Here is an 18,512-nt window from a genome sequence, read left to right as displayed (position 1 = left end):
GGGCCCTGCCAGGGCACGCCCCCTTCTCGACGTCACCGCAGGGTCTGGCCAATGACGGGGCGGCAGGGCAGCTCGAGGGGTGGGCGGTGTTACCTCAGGCTCCGCCCTCTCGACCTGCGGGGTTCCGGAGCCGGGCACCATCTGAACCACATCTGGAATATTGTGCGCAGTTTCGGGCCCCTCAGTTCCAGAAGGACAGGGAACTGCTGGACAGAGTCCAGTGCAGGGCAACAAAGATGATGAAGGGAGTGGAGCATCTCCCGTGTGAGGAAAGGCTGAGGGAGCTGGGTCTCTTCAGCTTGGAGGAGACTGAGGGGTGACCTCATTCATGCTTATAAATATGTAAAGGGTGAGTGTCAGGAGGATGGAGCCAGGCTCTTCTCGGTGGCAACCAATGATAGGACAAGGGGCAATGGGTGCAAACTGGAACATAAGAGGTTCCACTTAAATAAGAGAAGAAACTTCTTCACAGTGAGGGTGACGGAACACTGGAACAGGCTGCCTAGGGAGGTTGCGGAGTCTCCTTCTCTGGAGACATTCAAAACCAGCCTGGATGCATTCCTGTGTAGCCTCATCTAAGTACTCCTGCTCCGGTAGGGGGATTGGACTGGATGAGCTTTTGAGGTCACTTCCAATCCCTGACATTCTGTGATGCTGTGAACACTCCGGGCCGATTCTGGGGAACCGATTGCTTCGCCCGTGGGAAAATCTCGCTGTTCGCCGCCTCCTGAGGGCCTGGTGCTGCCCACTGTGGTTGTCGGGAGTGCCCGGCCAGCCTTGTCACTCCTCACGCGTGTCCACAGCTGGGAGTCACCTCCTCCATGCACCTTGTCCTTGGTGTAAAGAACCCTGCTGGATAAAGCAAAACGAGGCTCTGAAACTCGGGTTTGCCAATAAACCCTTTCCCCATGAGCATTTTCAGACTTGTCTTCCTTTCTGCAAATCCTGTGGGTTACGTTTGTGTTGAGGCTCACCTGCTGTGACTTACACCACCTGCCAAAGATTTAGCCATCTAAATGCTCTAGAACCAATGAGAATGTGCACAAGTGCAGGAATTCACTTTCTTCTTAAACCAGAGAGGAGGCTGGAGATTCTCCAGCTGGCTGGGGCTGCTCCTCTGCAAGAGCAGGTTCACCCTTCGTGGCGCTCAGGGGGTTTTCAGGGACAGATCCTGAGTTTCAGTTAAATCACAGAGCTCTGGAGCTTTCTGCTGTCATTGTGTGATAGGGAATTGCTACAATTATCTTTCTGCTTACAGGTGAGCTCTCTACAGCAGCCTAGGCACCAGTCCATGGATTAAAAGCGTCACGTTCAATCCCAAGTAGCAGTCAGTCTGGTTACTACATATATTTTCAAAATACATTGTTTTCCTCAGGGCAAACAAGACCTTTAAAACTCTCCTTGGTGTTCCTGACACAATGTTTGGTGTCATTTGAAGAACCTGATCAGTCACGATCGTTGTGTGTTGTCCAGAGGGATTTCTGAATTCAAACCTTCACCTGTATGCGTGCTAACATTCTGGACAAAATCACAGCCAGGTATAGGAGTGATTTTTCCATCCATGAACACCAAGAACATGCTACCACTGTCTGCTGAACTATTAGGTTGCAGGTACAGCCACACTGATTTAATACAAGTTAATGTGATTATTTATTTTTGGTAGAGCTGTCAGTCTGGTATTGTGCTCTGTGGAGTGGAAGCTATGGTTGTAATGCACAGTAATTCACAAAAATCCCTTCCGAGCTGGAAGGTCTGACTCCTGCCACACATTCTTCAGCTGTGAAGATTTCTTCTTTGGCTTTTTCTGCATGTACTCGAAAATGCATGCTTAAAGATGTTCAGCAGGCAATTTTTCCATGGCACCTTGAAAAATCATGGTCTTTTCTCTCTCTCTGAGGAAACTCCCTCATAAATATTCATTAGATGTACCCTATAGTGTCCCTGAAGCTCTCTGGGTAATATGGGTGGATCAGAACGTAATCGCAGTCAGACAGAGCCCTGTCAGGATAGAGCGCAGCAGGATTACACGTTTCATTAAAATGGCATAGGATAAGTGTGGATGCAACTCGACTGCCTAGGGACTGGATGAAATACAAAGAAAAAAGCTAAAAGCGCTGTTCTGCTTGCGGAGAAGGAGTGCTCTGAAATGCTGACCTTTGAATATGAAGCAGATTTGAGAGTGAGCAGCGTGTGCTGCTGGTGCTGTCACCAAAGGGCACATTTAAGGGCGCTTTCCCTGAGGGCTGAACACATTTGAGAGGTGCCAGCACCCCCCACTATGGGGCAGATGGTGAAATCTTCTGATGCAGCTGAGTCAGCCTCAGGTGCTGACATCTCTTAATTGCTTTGCAAGCCTCAACCTTAACTACATCCATTACTGATCAATAATTTTTTTAAGCAATACAGGCAAAATAATAGTTCTTGGTCTGTGCTGATGTACCTCAGCATCCTACAGGGAGGAAGTTCGTTCATCTGCCAGTCACTCTGCTGACTTGTTGGTTGCCCAGTAGGATGATTCGGAGTGTTTTTAGTTTCATATCAGTAAGTATTGAGGAAGATTTGCTTTGATTTGGAAGTAGAAGAAAGACTGAGATCTGAGCTGGCAAATCTTGCTGGTGTTGAGCATTCATGAAAATGAATGCTGACAGCTTCCCATGTTAGGTAATGAGACTATTTGTTACATTACACAGCTTCTGAATATGAAAAAAAACCCACAATGACCCAAACAAATCCCTGACCACTCATGGTAATTGTGAAATACAAAGTTTTTGGGATTATCCTTGAAAATGTGTTTGTGAAAAAAAGCAAAGAATAAAAATCACAGTGATTTTCTTGCTACTTTGCTTCTCCTGTGCCTGTGTGAATATTACAGGCAAATCACTGGGCTGATAGCTTTGTCACCTACAAAACAAAGAAAAATTGTGTTTCATTTTTTCCAATAGTTTTCATTTCTAGTAAGCAATTTTAAAGAGCAAAATAGACAGGATTATGCTCCTAATATTCTACTTCTACTGGTGCTTCAGGAAACTCAGGGCAGACACAGAAGGACTCCGGCCATACTTCACCTTCATTATTTAGAGCAGTCTGGAGTTCATAAATCTTCTGTGCCAAATTTTGCTTCTGGATCTTAATATTGAATCATTGTAAGTTTTCACACTCATCAAGAATTTGCTCAGTCCCCTTCTAAAAACTGGTAATGTTTAATTTCTTATTTTGTCTAGAAAGGACTATGACTTAGCAATGTATTATTTTAAAAAGTTCTTATGCTGGCTTATTTTCAGTTTTCCAGGTGTTAATTTTCATGGGTATCTCCTATGCCTGGTTTTATAAAATATAACAAATAGCCATTCCATATAGATTTTCTATATAACATCCATGACAACAAACATGTCTGACCTATCATCCTGCTGATGACACAAAACTGGGAGGAGTGGCTGAGACTCCAGAAGGCTGTGCTGCCATCCAGCGAGACCTGGACAGGCTGGAGAGTTGGGTGGGGAAAAATTTAATGAAATATAATAAGAGCAAGTGTAGACTCTTCTGTATAGGCAAGAACAACCCCAGGTTCAAGTATAAGTTGGTGAATAACCTGTTGGAGAGCAGTGTAGGGGAAAGGGATCTGGGAGTCCCGGTGGACAGCAGAGAAGAGGAACAGAGAAACTGGTGAAGGGTCTCAAGCAAAAGGCAGAGGGCTCTGGTTTCAGTGATTCTCTGGGCTTCGATGATTCTCGGCTTTCATGGCTTAATCCCAGGAGGCAGCTAGACATCACAGAGCTGCTCAGTCACTTTCCCCTCAGTGGCAGGGTGGGGAGAAAGCCAAAATGGGAAAAATTGTGGGTAGATCTAAGACACTTTAGTAGGTAAAGCAAGAGCTACACGTCCAAGGAAAACAAACTAAATAGTTCATTCATCACTCCTGTTGTCTGCTGATCAGACACCTCTTTTTGGTAAGCGTTCTGCCCCTCGGGGCCTTGAGTTGGAACCAGTGAGGCTGCAGCTCGAACATGGTGTTCGGTTTTGGGCCCCTCACTACAGGAAAGATACTGAGGTGCCACAGGGTGTCCAAAGAAGAGCAGAGAAGCTGGTGAAGGGTCTGGAGCAAAAGTCTTCTGAGGGAATTGGGGTTGTATAAATCTGGAGAACGGGTGGCTGAGGTAAGACCATATGGTTATCTACGTCTACCTGCAAAGAGATTGTGGAGAGATGGTTGTTGGTCTCTTTTCTCAGGTAACAAAAGACAGGACAAGAGAAAATAGCCTTATGTTGTGTCAGGGCAGGATTAGACCGGATATTAGGAAAACTTTCTCCATTGAAAGGGTTCTCCACCACTGGAACCAGCTAGCCGGGGAAGTGCTTGAGGCACCATGACTGGAGCTATGTAAAAATTGTGTAGATGTTGCCGTTAGAGGCACGGTTTATTGGTGGAGTTGGCAGTGTGAGATTTGCGGTTGGAGACAATAATCTTAAGGGTCTTTTCCAGCTGAAATGATTCTGTGAATCTGTGATTTCACTTCAAGCCAGCCTGGTGCGGAGTCAGGGCTTGGCCTAGATGGTCCTCGTGGGCCCCTTCAAACCAGAGATATCCTATTGTTATGAGATTGCCATTGGCAGCAGAGGATAACAACCCAACATAAAGCACCTCACAAGCTGCAGTGAGACACTTTTAACCCTGGCCCGGCCTTCCCCGGGACACCAGGGCAGCTGCGCTGTGGGCCAAAGGGCCACGTGGCGGGCGCCTGTGACATCACAGGGGACGAGTCCCCACGGGGCGGTTATCAGGGGCGCCAGCAGCAGCGCTGCCCCAGTCCGGCCTGGGCCAGCGGTGAGTGTGCAGGCGGGGGGAGGCCGGGCTGGACGGGGCCGGGGCAGAAATGTGGCCCCCGGGGGTGGGTTCTCGCCCTGCATGGAGGGCCCGGCCGCTCGCGGGAGCACCTTGGGCAGGGCACGGAGCCGCCGCCGTCGGGGCTGGCGCAGCCCTTGCTGCCTCCCAGCTGCCTCGGCCCCACTCCTGCCTGCCCCCAGCTCCCTGCAGCCCCCGGCTCCGTTACCCCTGCTGCCAGCTCACTCCCTCCCGCCCAGCCCCACTGAGACCCTTCTCTCTCTTCTCCTGCAGACCATGGCTCTCAAGGACATTTTCATCAACCTTTTGCAAATTCTGATCCAGAATGTGCAGTTGGTTGGCTATGAACAGGATGCGGAGACGCGTGAGCGCATGAAGCAGCGCGAGGAGATGCTGAACCGGGAGATGGCTCGGTTGTGGAAAGAGATAGAGGAGAGGGACCAGGAGCGGAGGAACCAGGAGCTAAGGAACCAGCAGCAGAGCGTCTCTGCCTGGGCATCCCTGTTCCTCGCTGCCTTGCAGCACTGGCAGTTCTGGGCTGTTGCTGCAGGCTTGGTGCTGCTCTTTGGGCTCTGCTGGTGGCTCAGGAAAAGGAGCCATCAGACAACCAGCAATCAGATGGCCAGCAATCAGACAGCCAGCAGCAGCGAGGACAATTCCAGGTTGCACGTGGAGAAGAAGGAGGAAGAAGAAAATCTCAGTGTTGCACTGAATGTGGGCACGATTTCGGCCCAGCGCCTCCTGGACGTGCCAGAATCACTCACGACGGTGGTAGAGCTGGTGGATGAACTTCTCCGTACATGCCAAAAACTTTCCAGGAATGCTTTCATGCCACGACCAAAGCCTGCCATCGCAGTGGGCAATGACATGGATGGTGTGAGCCCCTGTGAGGATCACGCTGTCTACCGTCTGCTCGTGCCCCTGAAGCACCCCCGTGGGCACTCCTTCCACCTGGAGATGGACACCGTGGAGGCGATGCCGGCGAGGAAGGCCAGGCTCCGTGTGGAGCTGGAGTGCACCTGCAGGAGGGAGGACATGCTGTGCTTCCTGCACTGCTGCAAGGAGGAGCTGAGGCAAAATCAGAGTGCCAGCCTGCTAGACACCCTGTGCACTGGCAACCACCTGGACATCGAGAAAACCACCCGCTGGTTCCAGATACTGGTGAAAGCAGCCTGGGTGGTTTTGCCTCAGTCCACACGCCGGCGTCTAATAGTGCTGCCCTCCAGGCGCTCCTGCAAGCTCCGGCTGACCGACCGTTCCTCTAACACCCTCCTGATTGAGGTGATGTTTGGGGTGCAGCAAGATGGCTCGGACACCATCCTGAGCATCGAGTAGGCACAGGCCAGTGCTGGCAGCAGCAGGAGCGGCCAGAGAACTGTGGTACGGCAGAGGTGCAGTTCTTCAGGAACCGGGCCAGGCTTGAAGACGCTGAAGAGACCATTGCAAGGAGGCTTGTGACAGAGACTCTGTTACCAGCTGGACAGCGACCACCCACGCTCTTTGACACAGTCCGTTCCCTTCCTTCTGGGACCTTTCCTCTGTTTAAAGCTGCCAATAAATGTTGTGTTTGGGCAAACACTGTGTCTGCCTGCATCAGGATTTTTGGGAAGGTGGGCACGGGTTGCTGGCAGCTCAGCTGCCATACAGCTGCTCAGTCACTTTCCCCAGTGGCAGGGCAGGGAGAATCAGAAAGCTAAAGTGGGAAACATTGAGGGTTGATCTAAGACAGTTTAGTAGATGAAGCAAGAGCTACACACCCAAGCAAAGCAACCAAAAGAATTAATTCTCTGCTCCCCTTGTGTGCTGCTCAGATCTGTCTTTTTGGGAAGTGTTCTGCCTCTGTGGAGCTTGGGTTGGCACCTGTGAGGCTGCACCTTGAACATTGTGCTCAGTTTTGGGCCTCTCACTACAAGAAAGACCTTGAGGTGCCAAAGGGTGTCCAAGAAGAGCAGAGAAGCCGGTGTAGAGCGTGGAGCACAAGGCTTCTGAGAGAACTGGGGGTCCTGGTGGACAGCAGGATGACCATGAGCCAGCACTGTGCCCTTGTGGCCAGGAAGTCCCATGGCATCCTGGGGTGTATTAGAAGGGGGGTGGTTAGTAGGTCGACAGAGGTTCTCCTTTCCCTCTGCTCTGCCCTGGTGAGACCACATCTGGAATATTGTGTCCAGTTCTGCGCCCCTCAGTTCAAGAAGGACAGGGAACTGCTGGACAGAGTCCAGCGCAGGGCCACAAAGATGATGAAGGGAGCGGAGCATCTCCCGTGTGAGGAAAGGCTGAGGGGGAGCTGGGTCTCTTCAGCTTGGAGGAGACTGAGGGGTGACCTCATTCATGTTTATAAATACGTAAAGGGTGAGTGTCAGGAGGATGAAGCCAGGCTCTTCTTGGTGACAACCAATGATAAGACAAGGGGCAATGAGTGCAAACTGGAACATAAGAGGTTCCACTTAAATAGGAGGAGAAACTTCTTCACAGTGAGGGTGACAGAACACTGGAACAGGCTGCCCGGGGAGGTTGCGGAGTCTCCTTCTCTGGAGACATTCAAAACCTGCCTGGACACATTCCTGTGCGACCTGATCTAGGTGTTCCTGCTCTGGCAGGGGGATTGGACTGGATGATCTTTCAAGGTCCCTTCCAATCCCTGGCATTCTTTGGTTCTGTGATTCTGTGAACTGTGGTTGTTGACCCTGCAGAATGGGAGGCTGAGGTGAGACCGTATAGTTATCTACATCTACCTGAAAGGACGTTGTGGAGAGATGGGTGTTGGTGGCTTTTCTCGGGTAACAAAAGACAGGACAAGAGAAAATACAGAAGTGGTGAACGAGGAGCTGGATGAGGAGACACACGAGCGCATGCAGCAGTGTGAGGAGATGCTGAACCGCGAAATGAGTCAGCTGTGGCAGGAGATAGAGCAGAGGGACCGGGAGCTGAGGAACCAGGAGCAGAGCGTCTCTGCCTGGGCATCCCTGTTCCTCGCTGCCTTGCAGCACTGGCAGTTCTGGGCTGTTGCTGGAGGCCTGGTGCTGCTCTTTGGGCTCTGCTGGTGGTTCAGGAAAAGGAGCCATCAGCCAGCCAGCAGCAGTAAGCTTGGCAGCTGCAGAAGCCTGGAAGAGGAAGTGGAAGAGAAGGAAGACCCCTTCTATATGGAGAGGTTTCAGTGGGAGTACCCCTTGCGGCCACTGCCAAAAAGGGAAGAACCATGCACCGTGGTGGAAGACCTGGTGAATGACCTTCTCTGTGTCTGCCGAGTCTTCTCTGGCAATGAGTTCATGCCATACCTGCAGCCTGCTTTCGGGCTGGGTGGCTTCCTGGAAAGCCAGAGTGCTCTTGGAGAAGACTTTGTCTACCGCCTGTTTGTGCCCCTGAAGCCGCCCCCCGGGCACTCCTTCCATCTCGAGCTGGGCACCGAAGGGGAGATGCCGCTGAGGAACTCCCAGCTGCGTGTGGAACTGGAGTGCATGTGCATAAGGGAGCAGAAGCTGGGAGACATGCTCTGCTTCATCCACCACCCCAAGGACGAGCTGAGGGGCCGTCAGGAAGCCAGCCTCCTGCAGACCCTCTGCACCGGCCCATACCTCGACATGCAGAAAACCGCCTTCTGGCTCCAGGAGCTGATGACAGCAGCCTGCGTTGCCGTGCTTCAGTCAGCCACATGCAAGCCCACGGTGCTGCCATCCCCACGCTACTGCAAGCTCAGGATGACCACTGCCTTTGAGACATCCCTCTCCATTGAGCTGGTCTTGGCGGTGCAGCAAGACAACTCAGACACATTTGTGACCATGGAGTAGGCAGAGGTCAGTGTCGGCACCTGTGAGGTGGCTGAAGAGGCTGCAGCGGGAGACAGAAAGGAAAGGGAAAACAAGAGCAGCAGCATCATTCCCCAGACAGTCCCCTCAGCAAAGCAGCAGGTGGTGACTGCAGTGGTTGCAAAGATGACTTTTACCAGGCTTTTCTGTCACTCTGTTGCGTTTTAGGTGGTGATTTCACCAGGCCCTGACATTCCCAAATGAGAAGCACCACTGATGTGCCTAAGTGTGTTCACTGTGGCTGTGGTACGGGATGTGACCGCCCCAGACACTCCCCGGGCAGCTGGTGATGAAGAACAGAGCACGCTGAACGTGGACAAGACGCGGCTCTGTTGCCACTGGGAATTGCTCCTTCACATGTTCTCCAGAGCAAAAGCACACGCTGGGGAGTGGGATCCAATGCAGCGGACGAGGCCATTGCAAGGAGGCTTGTGACAGAGATGGCATTGCCACCTGGACAGTGACCGCCAGCCCTCTTCAGGAGACGCCCTTCCCTCCTGGACATCACCCTGTGTGAGATTTCCAAGAAATGTTTCATTGCCAGTGAGTGTCCATGCAACGGTTTGTAGGGGAACGTGGGCACAGGGTGCTGGCAGCTCAGTAGCCCCAGAGTTGGGGAGCATTGTGTGGAAGGCCTGATGCGGTGGACTCTGCTTTCATTGGCTCCGTAACCAAGGCTCCCTCAGCCGTCTGGTCTCCTCCATTGACGCAAGGGGAATAACTCATCCCCTCCACAACTCTGCACATTGCTTGTTGCTCTGTGGTGTGACAGGTTCAGGTGGGAAAGCAGCTTCCCCTGAACAGCACTCCTCCCTTCTTTGTGCCTGGAGCTGGATACACAATCCCTTGCCATGTAGTGGCAGCTGGAGTCCAACTGCCTCGGATCACAGGGGTCCACAGCTTTCCAGGGTGCAGAGCTGTGTCCCCTGGGGCAGTATCAGCCTGCACGTGTTCGCCACAGCAGAAGAAGACGTCAGAGGATGGAATATGATGCAGCTGAACAGGCCGTTGCAAGGAGGGTTGCAGAGAAGACGGCTTTACCACCTGGCCAGTGGAAGCCCACCCTCTTCAAGAGACTCCAGACCCTCTGGGAGGTTTACCCTGTGCAAAGATTTCAACCAATCACTTGTTTAACACACAAACACTGCATCTGTGAGCGTCTGTGTTCCAGTTTGACGGAGAACACAGTTATAAGGTCCCGACAGTTCAGCTGCCCCCAAATTGTTGAGCTTTTTGCAGAGGAGCTTAGAGGGCTCTGGTTTCAGTGATTCTCTGGGCTTCGATGATTCTCAGCTTTCATGGCTTAATCCCAGGAGGCAGCTAGACATCACAGAGCTGCTCAGTCACTTTCCCCCCAGTGGCAGGGTGGGGAGAAAGCCAAAATGGGAAAAATTGTGGGTAGATCTAAGACACTTTAGTAGGTAAAGCAAGAGCTACACGTCCAAGGAAAACAAACTAAATAGTTCATTCACCACTCCTGCGGTCTGCTGATCAGACACCTCTTTTTGGTAAGCGTTCTGCCCCTCGGGGCCTTGAGTTGGAACCAGTGAGGCTGCAACTCGAACATGGTGTTCGGTTTTGGGCCCCTCACTACAGGAAAGACACTGAGGTGCCAGAGGGTGTCCAAAGAAGAGCAGAAAAGCTGGTGAAGGGTCTGGAGCAAAAGTCTTCTGAGGAAATTGGGGATGTATAAATCTGGAGAACGGGTGGCTGAGGTAAGACCGTATGGTTATCTACGTCTACCTGCAAAGACATTGTGGAGAGATGGTTGTTGGTCTCTTTTCTCAGGTAACAAAAGACAGGACAAGAGAAAATAGCCTTATGTTGTGTCAGGGTAGGATTAGACTGGATATTAGGAAAACTTTCTCCATTGAAAGGGTTCTCCACCACTGGAACCAGCTAGCCGGGGAAGTGCTTGAGGCACCATGACTGGAGCTATGTAAAAATTGTGTAGATGTTGCCGTTAGAGGCACGGTTTATTGGTGGAGTTGGCAGTGTGAGATTTGCGGTTGGAGACAATAATCTTAAGGGTCTTTTCCAGCTGAAATGATTCTGTGAATTGCCACGATTGAGAGACGGGACGCAGTTTGATGCAAACAAAATGTCCGCTTTATTAGTGTACTTCACATACATTTATACTTTTCCTTGGCAACATGCTTCGAGCTGATTGGTGTTTCTGTTACCGTGTTACAGACTGATTGGTCTACACTGCACACTAAACATTCACAGACTGGCTGATGCTAAGACATTTTCTCAAACAGTTACTACCTGAACTCAAGCAATCTTCCCTGTGCAAGAACAAGAGTCCCTCTTTTACAGGGCAATATTACTAACTTGTGAACCTTTTCTAAACATAGAATTAACCCTCTCTATTCCTTCTAAGTAAGGTTCTTGCCTTTATCCTTCCCATGGCCTGTGACCAACAAGTTCCAGCACATCTCCTTTTACCAATTGATAAGTGCTGGGAGATTTGCTGAGGCCAGCCAAATCCTGTCCCACAGCGAATCGTGATTTCACTTGAAGCCGGCCTGGTGCGGAGGCAGGGCTTGGCCTAGATGGTCCTCGTGGGCCCCTTCAAACCAGAGATATCCTATTGTTATGAGGTTGCCATTGGCAGGCAGAGGATAACAACCCAACATAAAGCACCTCACAAGCTGCAGTGAGACACTTTTAACCCTGGCCCGGCCTTCCCCGGGACACCAGGGCAGCTGCGCTGTGGGCCGAAGGGTCGCATGGCGGGCGGACGTGTCTGTGATGCGCTCTGGCACCTGTGACATCACAGGGGACGAGTCCCCACGGGGCGGTTATCAGGGGCGCCAGCAGCAGCGCTGCCCCAGTCCGGCCTGGGCCAGCGGTGAGTGTGCAGGCGGGGGGAGGCCGGGCTGGACGGGGCCGGGGCAGAAACGTGGCCCCCGGGGGTGGGTTCTCGCCCTGCACGGAGGGCCCGGCCGCTCGCGGGAGCACCTTGGGCAGGGCATGGAGCCGCCGCCGCCGTCGGGGCTGGCGCAGCCCTTGCTGCCTCCCAGCTGCCTCGGCCCCGCTCCTGCCTGCCCCCAGCTCCCTGCGGCCCCCGGCTCCGTTCCCCCTGCTGCCAGCTCACTCCCTCCCGCCCAGCCCCACTGAGACCCTTCTCTCTCTTCTCCTGCAGACCATGGCTCTCAAGGACATTTTCATCAACCTTTTGCAAATTCTGATCCAGAATGTGCAGTTGGTTGGCTATGAACAGGATGCGGAGACGCGCGAGCGCATGAAGCAGCGCGAGGAGATGCTGAACCGGGAGATGGCTCGGTTGTGGAAAGAGATAGAGGAGAGGGACCAGGAGCTGAGGAACCAGGAGCTGAGGAACCAGCAGCAGAGCATCTCTGCCTGGGCATCCCTGTTCCTCACTGCCTTGCAGCACTGGCAGTTCTGGGCTGTTGCTGCAGGCCTGGTGCTGCTCTTTGGGCTCTGCTGGTGGCTCAGGAAAAGAAGCCATCAGACAGCCAGCAATCAGACGGCCAGCAATCAGACAGCCAGCAGCAGCGAGGACAATTCCAGGTTGCACGTGGAGAAGAAGGAGGAAGAAGAAAATCTCAGTGTTGCACTGAATGTGGGCACGATTTCGGCCCAGCGCCTCCTGGACGTGCCAGAATCACTCACGACGGTGGTAGAGCTGGTGGATGAACTTCTCCGTACATGCCAAAAACTTTCCAGGAATGCTTTCATGCCACGACCAAAGCCTGCCATCGCAGTGGGCAATGACATGGATGGTGTGAGCCCCTGTGAGGATCACGCTGTCTACCGTCTGCTCGTGCCCCTGAAGCACCCCCGTGGGCACTCCTTCCACCTGGAGATGGACACCGTGGAGGCGATGCCGGCGAGGAAGGCCAGGCTCCGTGTGGAGCTGGAGTGCACCTGCAGGAGGGAGGACATGCTGTGCTTCCTGCACTGCTGCAAGGAGGAGCTGAGGCAAAATCAGAGTGCCAGCCTGCTAGACACCCTGTGCACTGGCAACCACCTGGACATCGAGAAAACCACCCGCTGGTTCCAGATACTGGTGAAAGCAGCCTGGGTGGTTTTGCCTCAGTCCACACGCCGGCGTCTAATAGTGCTGCCCTCCAGGCGCTCCTGCAAGCTCCGGCTGACCGACCGTTCCTCTAACACCCTCCTGATTGAGGTGATGTTTGGGGTGCAGCAAGATGGCTCGGACACCATCCTGAGCATCGAGTAGGCACAGGCCAGTGCTGGCAGCAGCAGGAGCGGCCAGAGAACTGTGGTGCGGCAGAGGTGCAGTTCTTCAGGAACCGGGCCAGGCTTGAAGACGCTGAAGAGACCATTGCAAGGAGGCTTGTGACAGAGACTCTGTTACCAGCTGGACAGCGACCACCCACGCTCTTTGACACAGTCCGTTCCCTTCCTTCTGGGACCTTTCCTCTGTTTAAAGCTGCCAATAAATGTTGTGTTTGGGCAAACACTGTGTCTACCTGCATCAGGATTTTTGGGAAGGTGGGCACGGGTTGCTGGCAGCTCAGCTGCCATACAGCTGCTCAGTCACTTTCCCCAGTGGCAGGGCGGGGAGAATCAGAAAGCTAAAGTGGGAAACATTGAGGGTTGATCTAAGACAGTTTAGTAGATGAAGCAAGAGCTACACACCCAAGCAAAGCAACCAAAAGAATTAATTCTCTGCTCCCCTTGTGTGCTGCTCAGATCTGTCTTTTTGGGAAGTGTTCTGCCTCTGTGGAGCTTGGGTTGGCACCTGTGAGGCTGCACCTTGAACATTGTGCTCAGTTTTGGGCCTCTCACTACAAGAAAGACCTTGAGGTGCCAAAGGGTGTCCAAGAAGAGCAGAGAAGCCGGTGTAGAGCATGGAGCACAAGGCTTCTGAGAGAACTGGGGGTCCTGGTGGACAGCAGGATGACCATGAGCCAGCACTGTGCCCTTGTGGCCAGGAAGTCCCATGGCATCCTGGGGTGTATTAGAAGGGGGGTGATTAGTAGGTCGAGAGAGGTTCTCCTTTCCCTCTGCTCTGCCCTGGTGAGACCACATCTGGAATATTGTGTCCAGTTCTGGGCCCCTCAGTTCAAGAAGGACAGGGAACTGCTGGACAGAGTCCAGCGCAGGGCCACAAAGATGATGAAGGGAGCGGAGCATCTCCCGTGTGAGGAAAGGCTGAGGGGGAGCTGGGTCTCTTCAGCTTGGAGGAGACTGAGGGGTGAGCTCATTCCTGTTTATAAATACGTAAAGGGTGAGTGTCAGGAGGATGAAGCCAGGCTCTTCTTGGTGACAACCAATGATAAGACAAGGGGCAATGAGTGCAAACGGGAACATAAGAGGTTCCACTTAAATAGGAGGAGAAACTTCTTCACAGTGAGGGTGACAGAACACTGGAACAGGCTGCCCGGGGAGGTTGCGGAGTCTCTTTCTCTGGAGACATTCAAAACCTGCCTGGACACATTCCTGTGTAACCTGATCTAGGTGTTCCTGCTCTGGCAGGGGGATTGGACTGGATGATCTTTCAAGGTCCCTTCCAATCCCTGGCATTCTTTGGTTCTGTGATTCTGTGAACTGTGGTTGTTGACCCTGCAGAATGGGAGGCTGAGGTGAGACCGTATAGTTATCTACATCTACCTGAAAGGACGTTGTGGAGAGATGGGTGTTGGTGGCTTTTCTCGGGTAACAAAAGACAGGACAAGAGAAAATACAGAAGTGGTGAACGAGGAGCTGGATGAGGAGACGCACGAGCGCATGCAGCAGTGTGAGGAGATGCTGAACCGTGAAATGAGTCAGCTGTGGCAGGAGATAGAGCAGAGGGACCGGGAGCTGAGGAACCAGGAGCAGAGCGTCTCTGCCTGGGCATCCCTGTTCCTCGCTGCCTTGCAGCACTGGCAGTTCTGGGCTGTTGCTGGAGGCCTGGTCCTGCTCTTTGGGCTCTGCTGCTGCTTCAGGAAAAGGAGTCATCAGCCAGCCAGCCGCAGCAAGCATGGCAGCTGTAGAAGCCTGGAAGAGGAAGTGGAAGAGAAGGAAGACCCCTTCTGTAGGGAGAGGTTTCAGTGGGAGTACCCCTTGCGGCCACTGCCAAAAAGGGAAGAACCATGCACCGTGGTGGAAGACCTGGTGAATGACCTTCTCTGTGTCTGCCGAGTCCTCTCTGGCAATGAGTTCATGCCGTACCTGCAGCCTGCTTTCGGGCTGGGTGGCTTCCTGGAAAGCCAGAGTGCTCTTGGAGAAGACTTTGTCTACCGCACGCTTGTGCCCCTGAAGCCGCCCCCCGGGCACTCCTTCCATCTCGAGCGGGCACCGACGGGGAGATGCCGCTGAGGAACTCCCAGCTGCGTGTGGAACTGGAGTGCATGTGCATAAGGGAGCGGAAGCTGGGAGACATGCTCTGCTTCATCCACCACCCCGAGGACGAGCTGAGGGGCCGTCAGGAAGCCAGCCTCCTGCAGACCCTCTGCACCGGCCCGTACCTCGACATGCAGAAAACCGAACATAAGACAGGACAAGAGAAAATAGCCTTATGTTGTGTCAGGGCAGGATTAGACTGGATATTAGGAAAACTTTCTCCATTGAAAGGGTTCTCCACCACTGGAACCAGCTAGCCGGGGAAGTGCTTGAGGCACCATGACTGGAGCTATGTAAAAATTGTGTAGATGTTGCCGTCAGAGGCACGGTTTATTGGTGGAGTTGGCAGTGTGAGATTTGCGGTTGGAGACAATAATCTTAAGGGTCTTTTCCAGCTGAAATGATTCTGTGAATTGCCACGATTGAGAGACGGGACGCAGTTTGATGCAAACAAAATGTCCGCTTTATTAGTGTACTTCACATACATTTATACTTTTCCTTGGCAACATGCTTCGAGCTGATTGGTGTTTCTGTTACCGTGTTACAGGCTGATTGGTCTACACTGCACACTAAACATTCACAGACTGGCTGATGCTAAGACATTTTCTCAAACAGTTACTACCTTAACTCAAGCAATCTTCCCTGTGCAAGAACAAGAGTCCCTCTTTTACAGGGCAATATTACTAACTTGTGAACCTTTTCTAAACATAGAATTAACCCTCTCTATTCCTTCTAAGTAAGGTTCTTGCCTTTATCCTTCCCATGGCCTGTGACCAACAAGTTCCAGCACATCTCCTTTTACCAATTGATAAGTGCTGGGAGATTTGCTGAGGCCAGCCAAATCCTGTCCCACAGCGAATCGTGATTTCACTTGAAGCCGGCCTGGTGCGGAGGCAGGGCTTGGCCTAGATGGTCCTCGTGGGCCCCTTCAAACCAGAGATATCCTATTGTTATGAGGTTGCCATTGGCAGGCAGAGGATAACAACCCAACATAAAGCACCTCACAAGCTGCAGTGAGACACTTTTAACCCTGGCCCGGCCTTCCCTGGGACACCAGGGCAGCTGCGCTGTGGGCCGAAGGGTCGCATGGCGGGCGGACGTGTCTGTGACACGCTCTGGCGCCTGTGACATCACAGGGGACGAGTCCCCACGGGGCGGTTATCAGGGGCGCCAGCAGCAGCGCTGCCCCAGTCCGGCCTGGGCCAGCGGTGAGTGTGCAGGCAGGGGGAGGCCGGGCTGGACGGGGCCGGGGCAGAAACGTGGCCCCCGGGGGTGGGTTCTCGCCCTGCATGGAGGGCCCGGCCGCTCGCGGGAGCACCTTGGGCAGGGCACGGAGCCGCCGCCTGGGCTGGCGCAGCCCTTGCTGCCTCCCAGCTGCCTCGGCCCCACTCCTGCCTGCCCCCAGCTCCCTGCGGCCCCCGGCTCCGTTCCCCCTGCTGCCAGCTCACTCCCTCCCGCCCAGCCCCACTGAGACCCTTCTCTCTCTCCTCCTGCAGGCCATGGCTCTCAAGGACATTTTCATCAACCTTTTGCAAATTCTCATCCAGAATGTGCAGTTGGTTGGATATGAACAGGACGCGGAGACGCGCGAGCGCATGAAGCAGCGCGAGGAGATGCTGAACTGGGAGATGGCTCGGTTGTGGAAAGAGATAGAGGAGAGGGACCAGGAGCTGAGGAACCAGGAGCTGAGGAACCAGCAGCAGAGCGTCTCTGCCTGGGCATCCCTGTTCCTCACTGCCTTGCAGCACTGGCAGTTCTGGGCTGTTGCTGCAGGCCTGGTGCTGCTCTTTGGGCTCTGCTGGTGGCTCAGGAAAAGGAGCCATCAGACAACCAGCAATCAGACGGCCAGCAATCAGACAGCCAGCAGCAGCGAGGACAATTCCAGGTTGCACGTGGAGAAGAAGGAGGAAGAAGAAAATCTCAGTGTTGCACTGAATGTGGGCACGATTTCGGCCCAGCGCCTCCTGGACGTGCCAGAATCACTCACGACGGTGGTAGAGCTGGTGGATGAACTTCTCCGTACATGCCAAAAACTTTCCAGGAATGCTTTCATGCCACGACCAAAGCCTGCCATTGCAGTGGGCAATGACATGGATGGTGTGAGCCCCTGTGAGGATCACGCTGTCTACCGTCTGCTCGTGCCCCTGAAGCACCCCCGTGGGCACTCCTTCCACCTGGAGATGGACACCGTGGAGGCGATGCCAGCGAGGAAGGCCAGGCTCCGTGTGGAGCTGGAGTGCACCTGCAGGAGGGAGGACATGCTGTGCTTCCTGCACTGCTGCAAGGAGGAGCTGAGGCAAAATCAGAGTGCCAGCCTGCTAGACACCCTGTGCACTGGCAACCACCTGGACATCGAGAAAACCACCCGCTGGTTCCAGATACTGGTGAAAGCAGCCTGGGTGGTTTTGCCTCAGTCCACACGCCGGCGTCTAATAGTGCTGCCCTCCAGGCGCTCCTGCAAGCTCCGGCTGACCGACCGTTCCTCTAACACCCTCCTGATTGAGGTGATGTTTGGGGTGCAGCAAGATGGCTCGGACACCATCCTGAGCATCGAGTAGGCACAGGCCAGTGCTGGCAGCAGCAGGAGCGGCCAGAGAACTGTGGTACGGCAGAGGTGCAGTTCTTCAGGAACCGGGCCAGGCTTGAAGACGCTGAAGAGACCATTGCAAGGAGGCTTGTGACAGAGACTCTGTTACCAGCTGGACAGCGACCACCCACGCTCTTTGACACAGTCCGTTCCCTTCCTTCTGGGACCTTTCCTCTGTTTAAAGCTGCCAATAAATGTTGTGTTTGGGCAAACACTGTGTCTGCCTGCATCAGGATTTTTGGGAAGGTGGGCACGGGTTGCTGGCAGCTCAGCTGCCATACAGCTGCTCAGTCACTTTCCCCAGTGGCAGGGCAGGGAGAATCAGAAAGCTAAAGTGGGAAACATTGAGGGTTGATCTAAGACAGTTTAGTAGATGAAGCAAGAGCTACACACCCAAGCAAAGCAACCAAAAGAATTAATTCTCTGCTCCCCTTGTGTGCTGCTCAGATCTGTCTTTTTGGGAAGTGTTCTGCCTCTGTGGAGCTTGGGTTGGCACCTGTGAGGCTGCACCTTGAACATTGTGCTCAGTTTTGGGCCTCTCACTACAAGAAAGACCTTGAGGTGCCAAAGGGTGTCCAAGAAGAGCAGAGAAGCCGGTGTAGAGCGTGGAGCACAAGGCTTCTGAGAGAACTGGGGGTCCTGGTGGACAGCAGGATGACCATGAGCCAGCACTGTGCCCTTGTGGCCAGGAAGTCCCATGGCATCCTGGGGTGTATTAGAAGGGGGGTGGTTAGTAGGTCGACAGAGGTTCTCCTTTCCCTCTGCTCTGCCCTGGTGAGACCACATCTGGAATATTGTGTCCAGTTCTGGGCCCCTCAGTTCAAGAAGGACAGGGAACTGCTGGACAGAGTCCAGCGCAGGGCCACAAAGATGATGAAGGGAGCGTAGCATCTCCCGTGTGAGGAAAGGCTGAGGGGGAGCTGGGTCTCTTCAGCTTGGAGGAGACTGAGGGGTGAGCTCA

At 53.4% G+C, this 18,512-nt stretch overlaps 5 protein-coding genes across 5 annotated transcripts; all 5 read left to right on the top strand.

Annotated features, from left to right (window-relative positions):
- The first annotated feature begins 4,903 nt into the window (after positions 1–4,903).
- Positions 4,904–6,213, top strand: LOC136101861 (uncharacterized). Its single transcript, XM_065838361.2, has one exon. It carries the CDS (start codon positions 4,904–4,906, stop codon positions 6,173–6,175), a length of 1,272 nt encoding a protein of 423 aa, XP_065694433.1. The 3' UTR covers positions 6,176–6,213.
- Positions 6,214–7,593: 1,380 nt separating this feature from the next.
- On the top strand, positions 7,594–8,625 carry LOC136102307 (inositol 1,4,5-trisphosphate receptor-interacting protein-like 1). The gene has a single exon (XM_065839284.1). The coding sequence runs from the start codon at positions 7,594–7,596 to the stop codon at positions 8,623–8,625; it is 1,032 nt and encodes a 343-aa protein (XP_065695356.1).
- Positions 8,626–11,776: 3,151 nt separating this feature from the next.
- Positions 11,777–12,853, top strand: LOC136101857 (inositol 1,4,5-trisphosphate receptor-interacting protein-like 1). The gene has a single exon (XM_065838356.2). The coding sequence runs from the start codon at positions 11,795–11,797 to the stop codon at positions 12,851–12,853; it is 1,059 nt and encodes a 352-aa protein (XP_065694428.1). The 5' UTR covers positions 11,777–11,794.
- A 1,418-nt stretch (positions 12,854–14,271) lies between these two features.
- On the top strand, positions 14,272–15,221 carry LOC136102306 (uncharacterized). Its single transcript, XM_065839283.1, is given in 2 exon segments — positions 14,272–14,911; positions 14,914–15,221. Coding segments are annotated over 2 exon segments (948 nt in total).
- A 1,032-nt stretch (positions 15,222–16,253) lies between these two features.
- Positions 16,254–17,560, top strand: LOC136101855 (uncharacterized). The gene has a single exon (XM_065838354.2). It carries the CDS (start codon positions 16,254–16,256, stop codon positions 17,520–17,522), a length of 1,269 nt encoding a protein of 422 aa, XP_065694426.1. The 3' UTR covers positions 17,523–17,560.
- Positions 17,561–18,512: the final 952 nt, after the last annotated feature.

The sequence above is a fragment of the Patagioenas fasciata genome, chromosome 5 (genome assembly GCF_037038585.1).
Source record: "Patagioenas fasciata isolate bPatFas1 chromosome 5, bPatFas1.hap1, whole genome shotgun sequence".
Classification (NCBI taxonomy): Eukaryota; Metazoa; Chordata; class Aves; order Columbiformes; family Columbidae; genus Patagioenas; species Patagioenas fasciata.
Note: the sequence above shows the minus strand (reverse complement) of the source record. Positions and strands in the feature narration are given on the sequence as shown.

Coding starts and splice junctions, on each gene's coding strand:
- LOC136102307 (XM_065839284.1), top strand. CDS start 7,594: ATGGGTGTTGGTGGCTTTTCTCGGGTAACAAAAGACAGGACAAGAGAA.
- LOC136101855 (XM_065838354.2), top strand. CDS start 16,254: ATGGAGGGCCCGGCCGCTCGCGGGAGCACCTTGGGCAGGGCACGGAGC.
- LOC136101857 (XM_065838356.2), top strand. CDS start 11,795: ATGGCTCTCAAGGACATTTTCATCAACCTTTTGCAAATTCTGATCCAG.
- LOC136101861 (XM_065838361.2), top strand. CDS start 4,904: ATGGAGGGCCCGGCCGCTCGCGGGAGCACCTTGGGCAGGGCACGGAGC.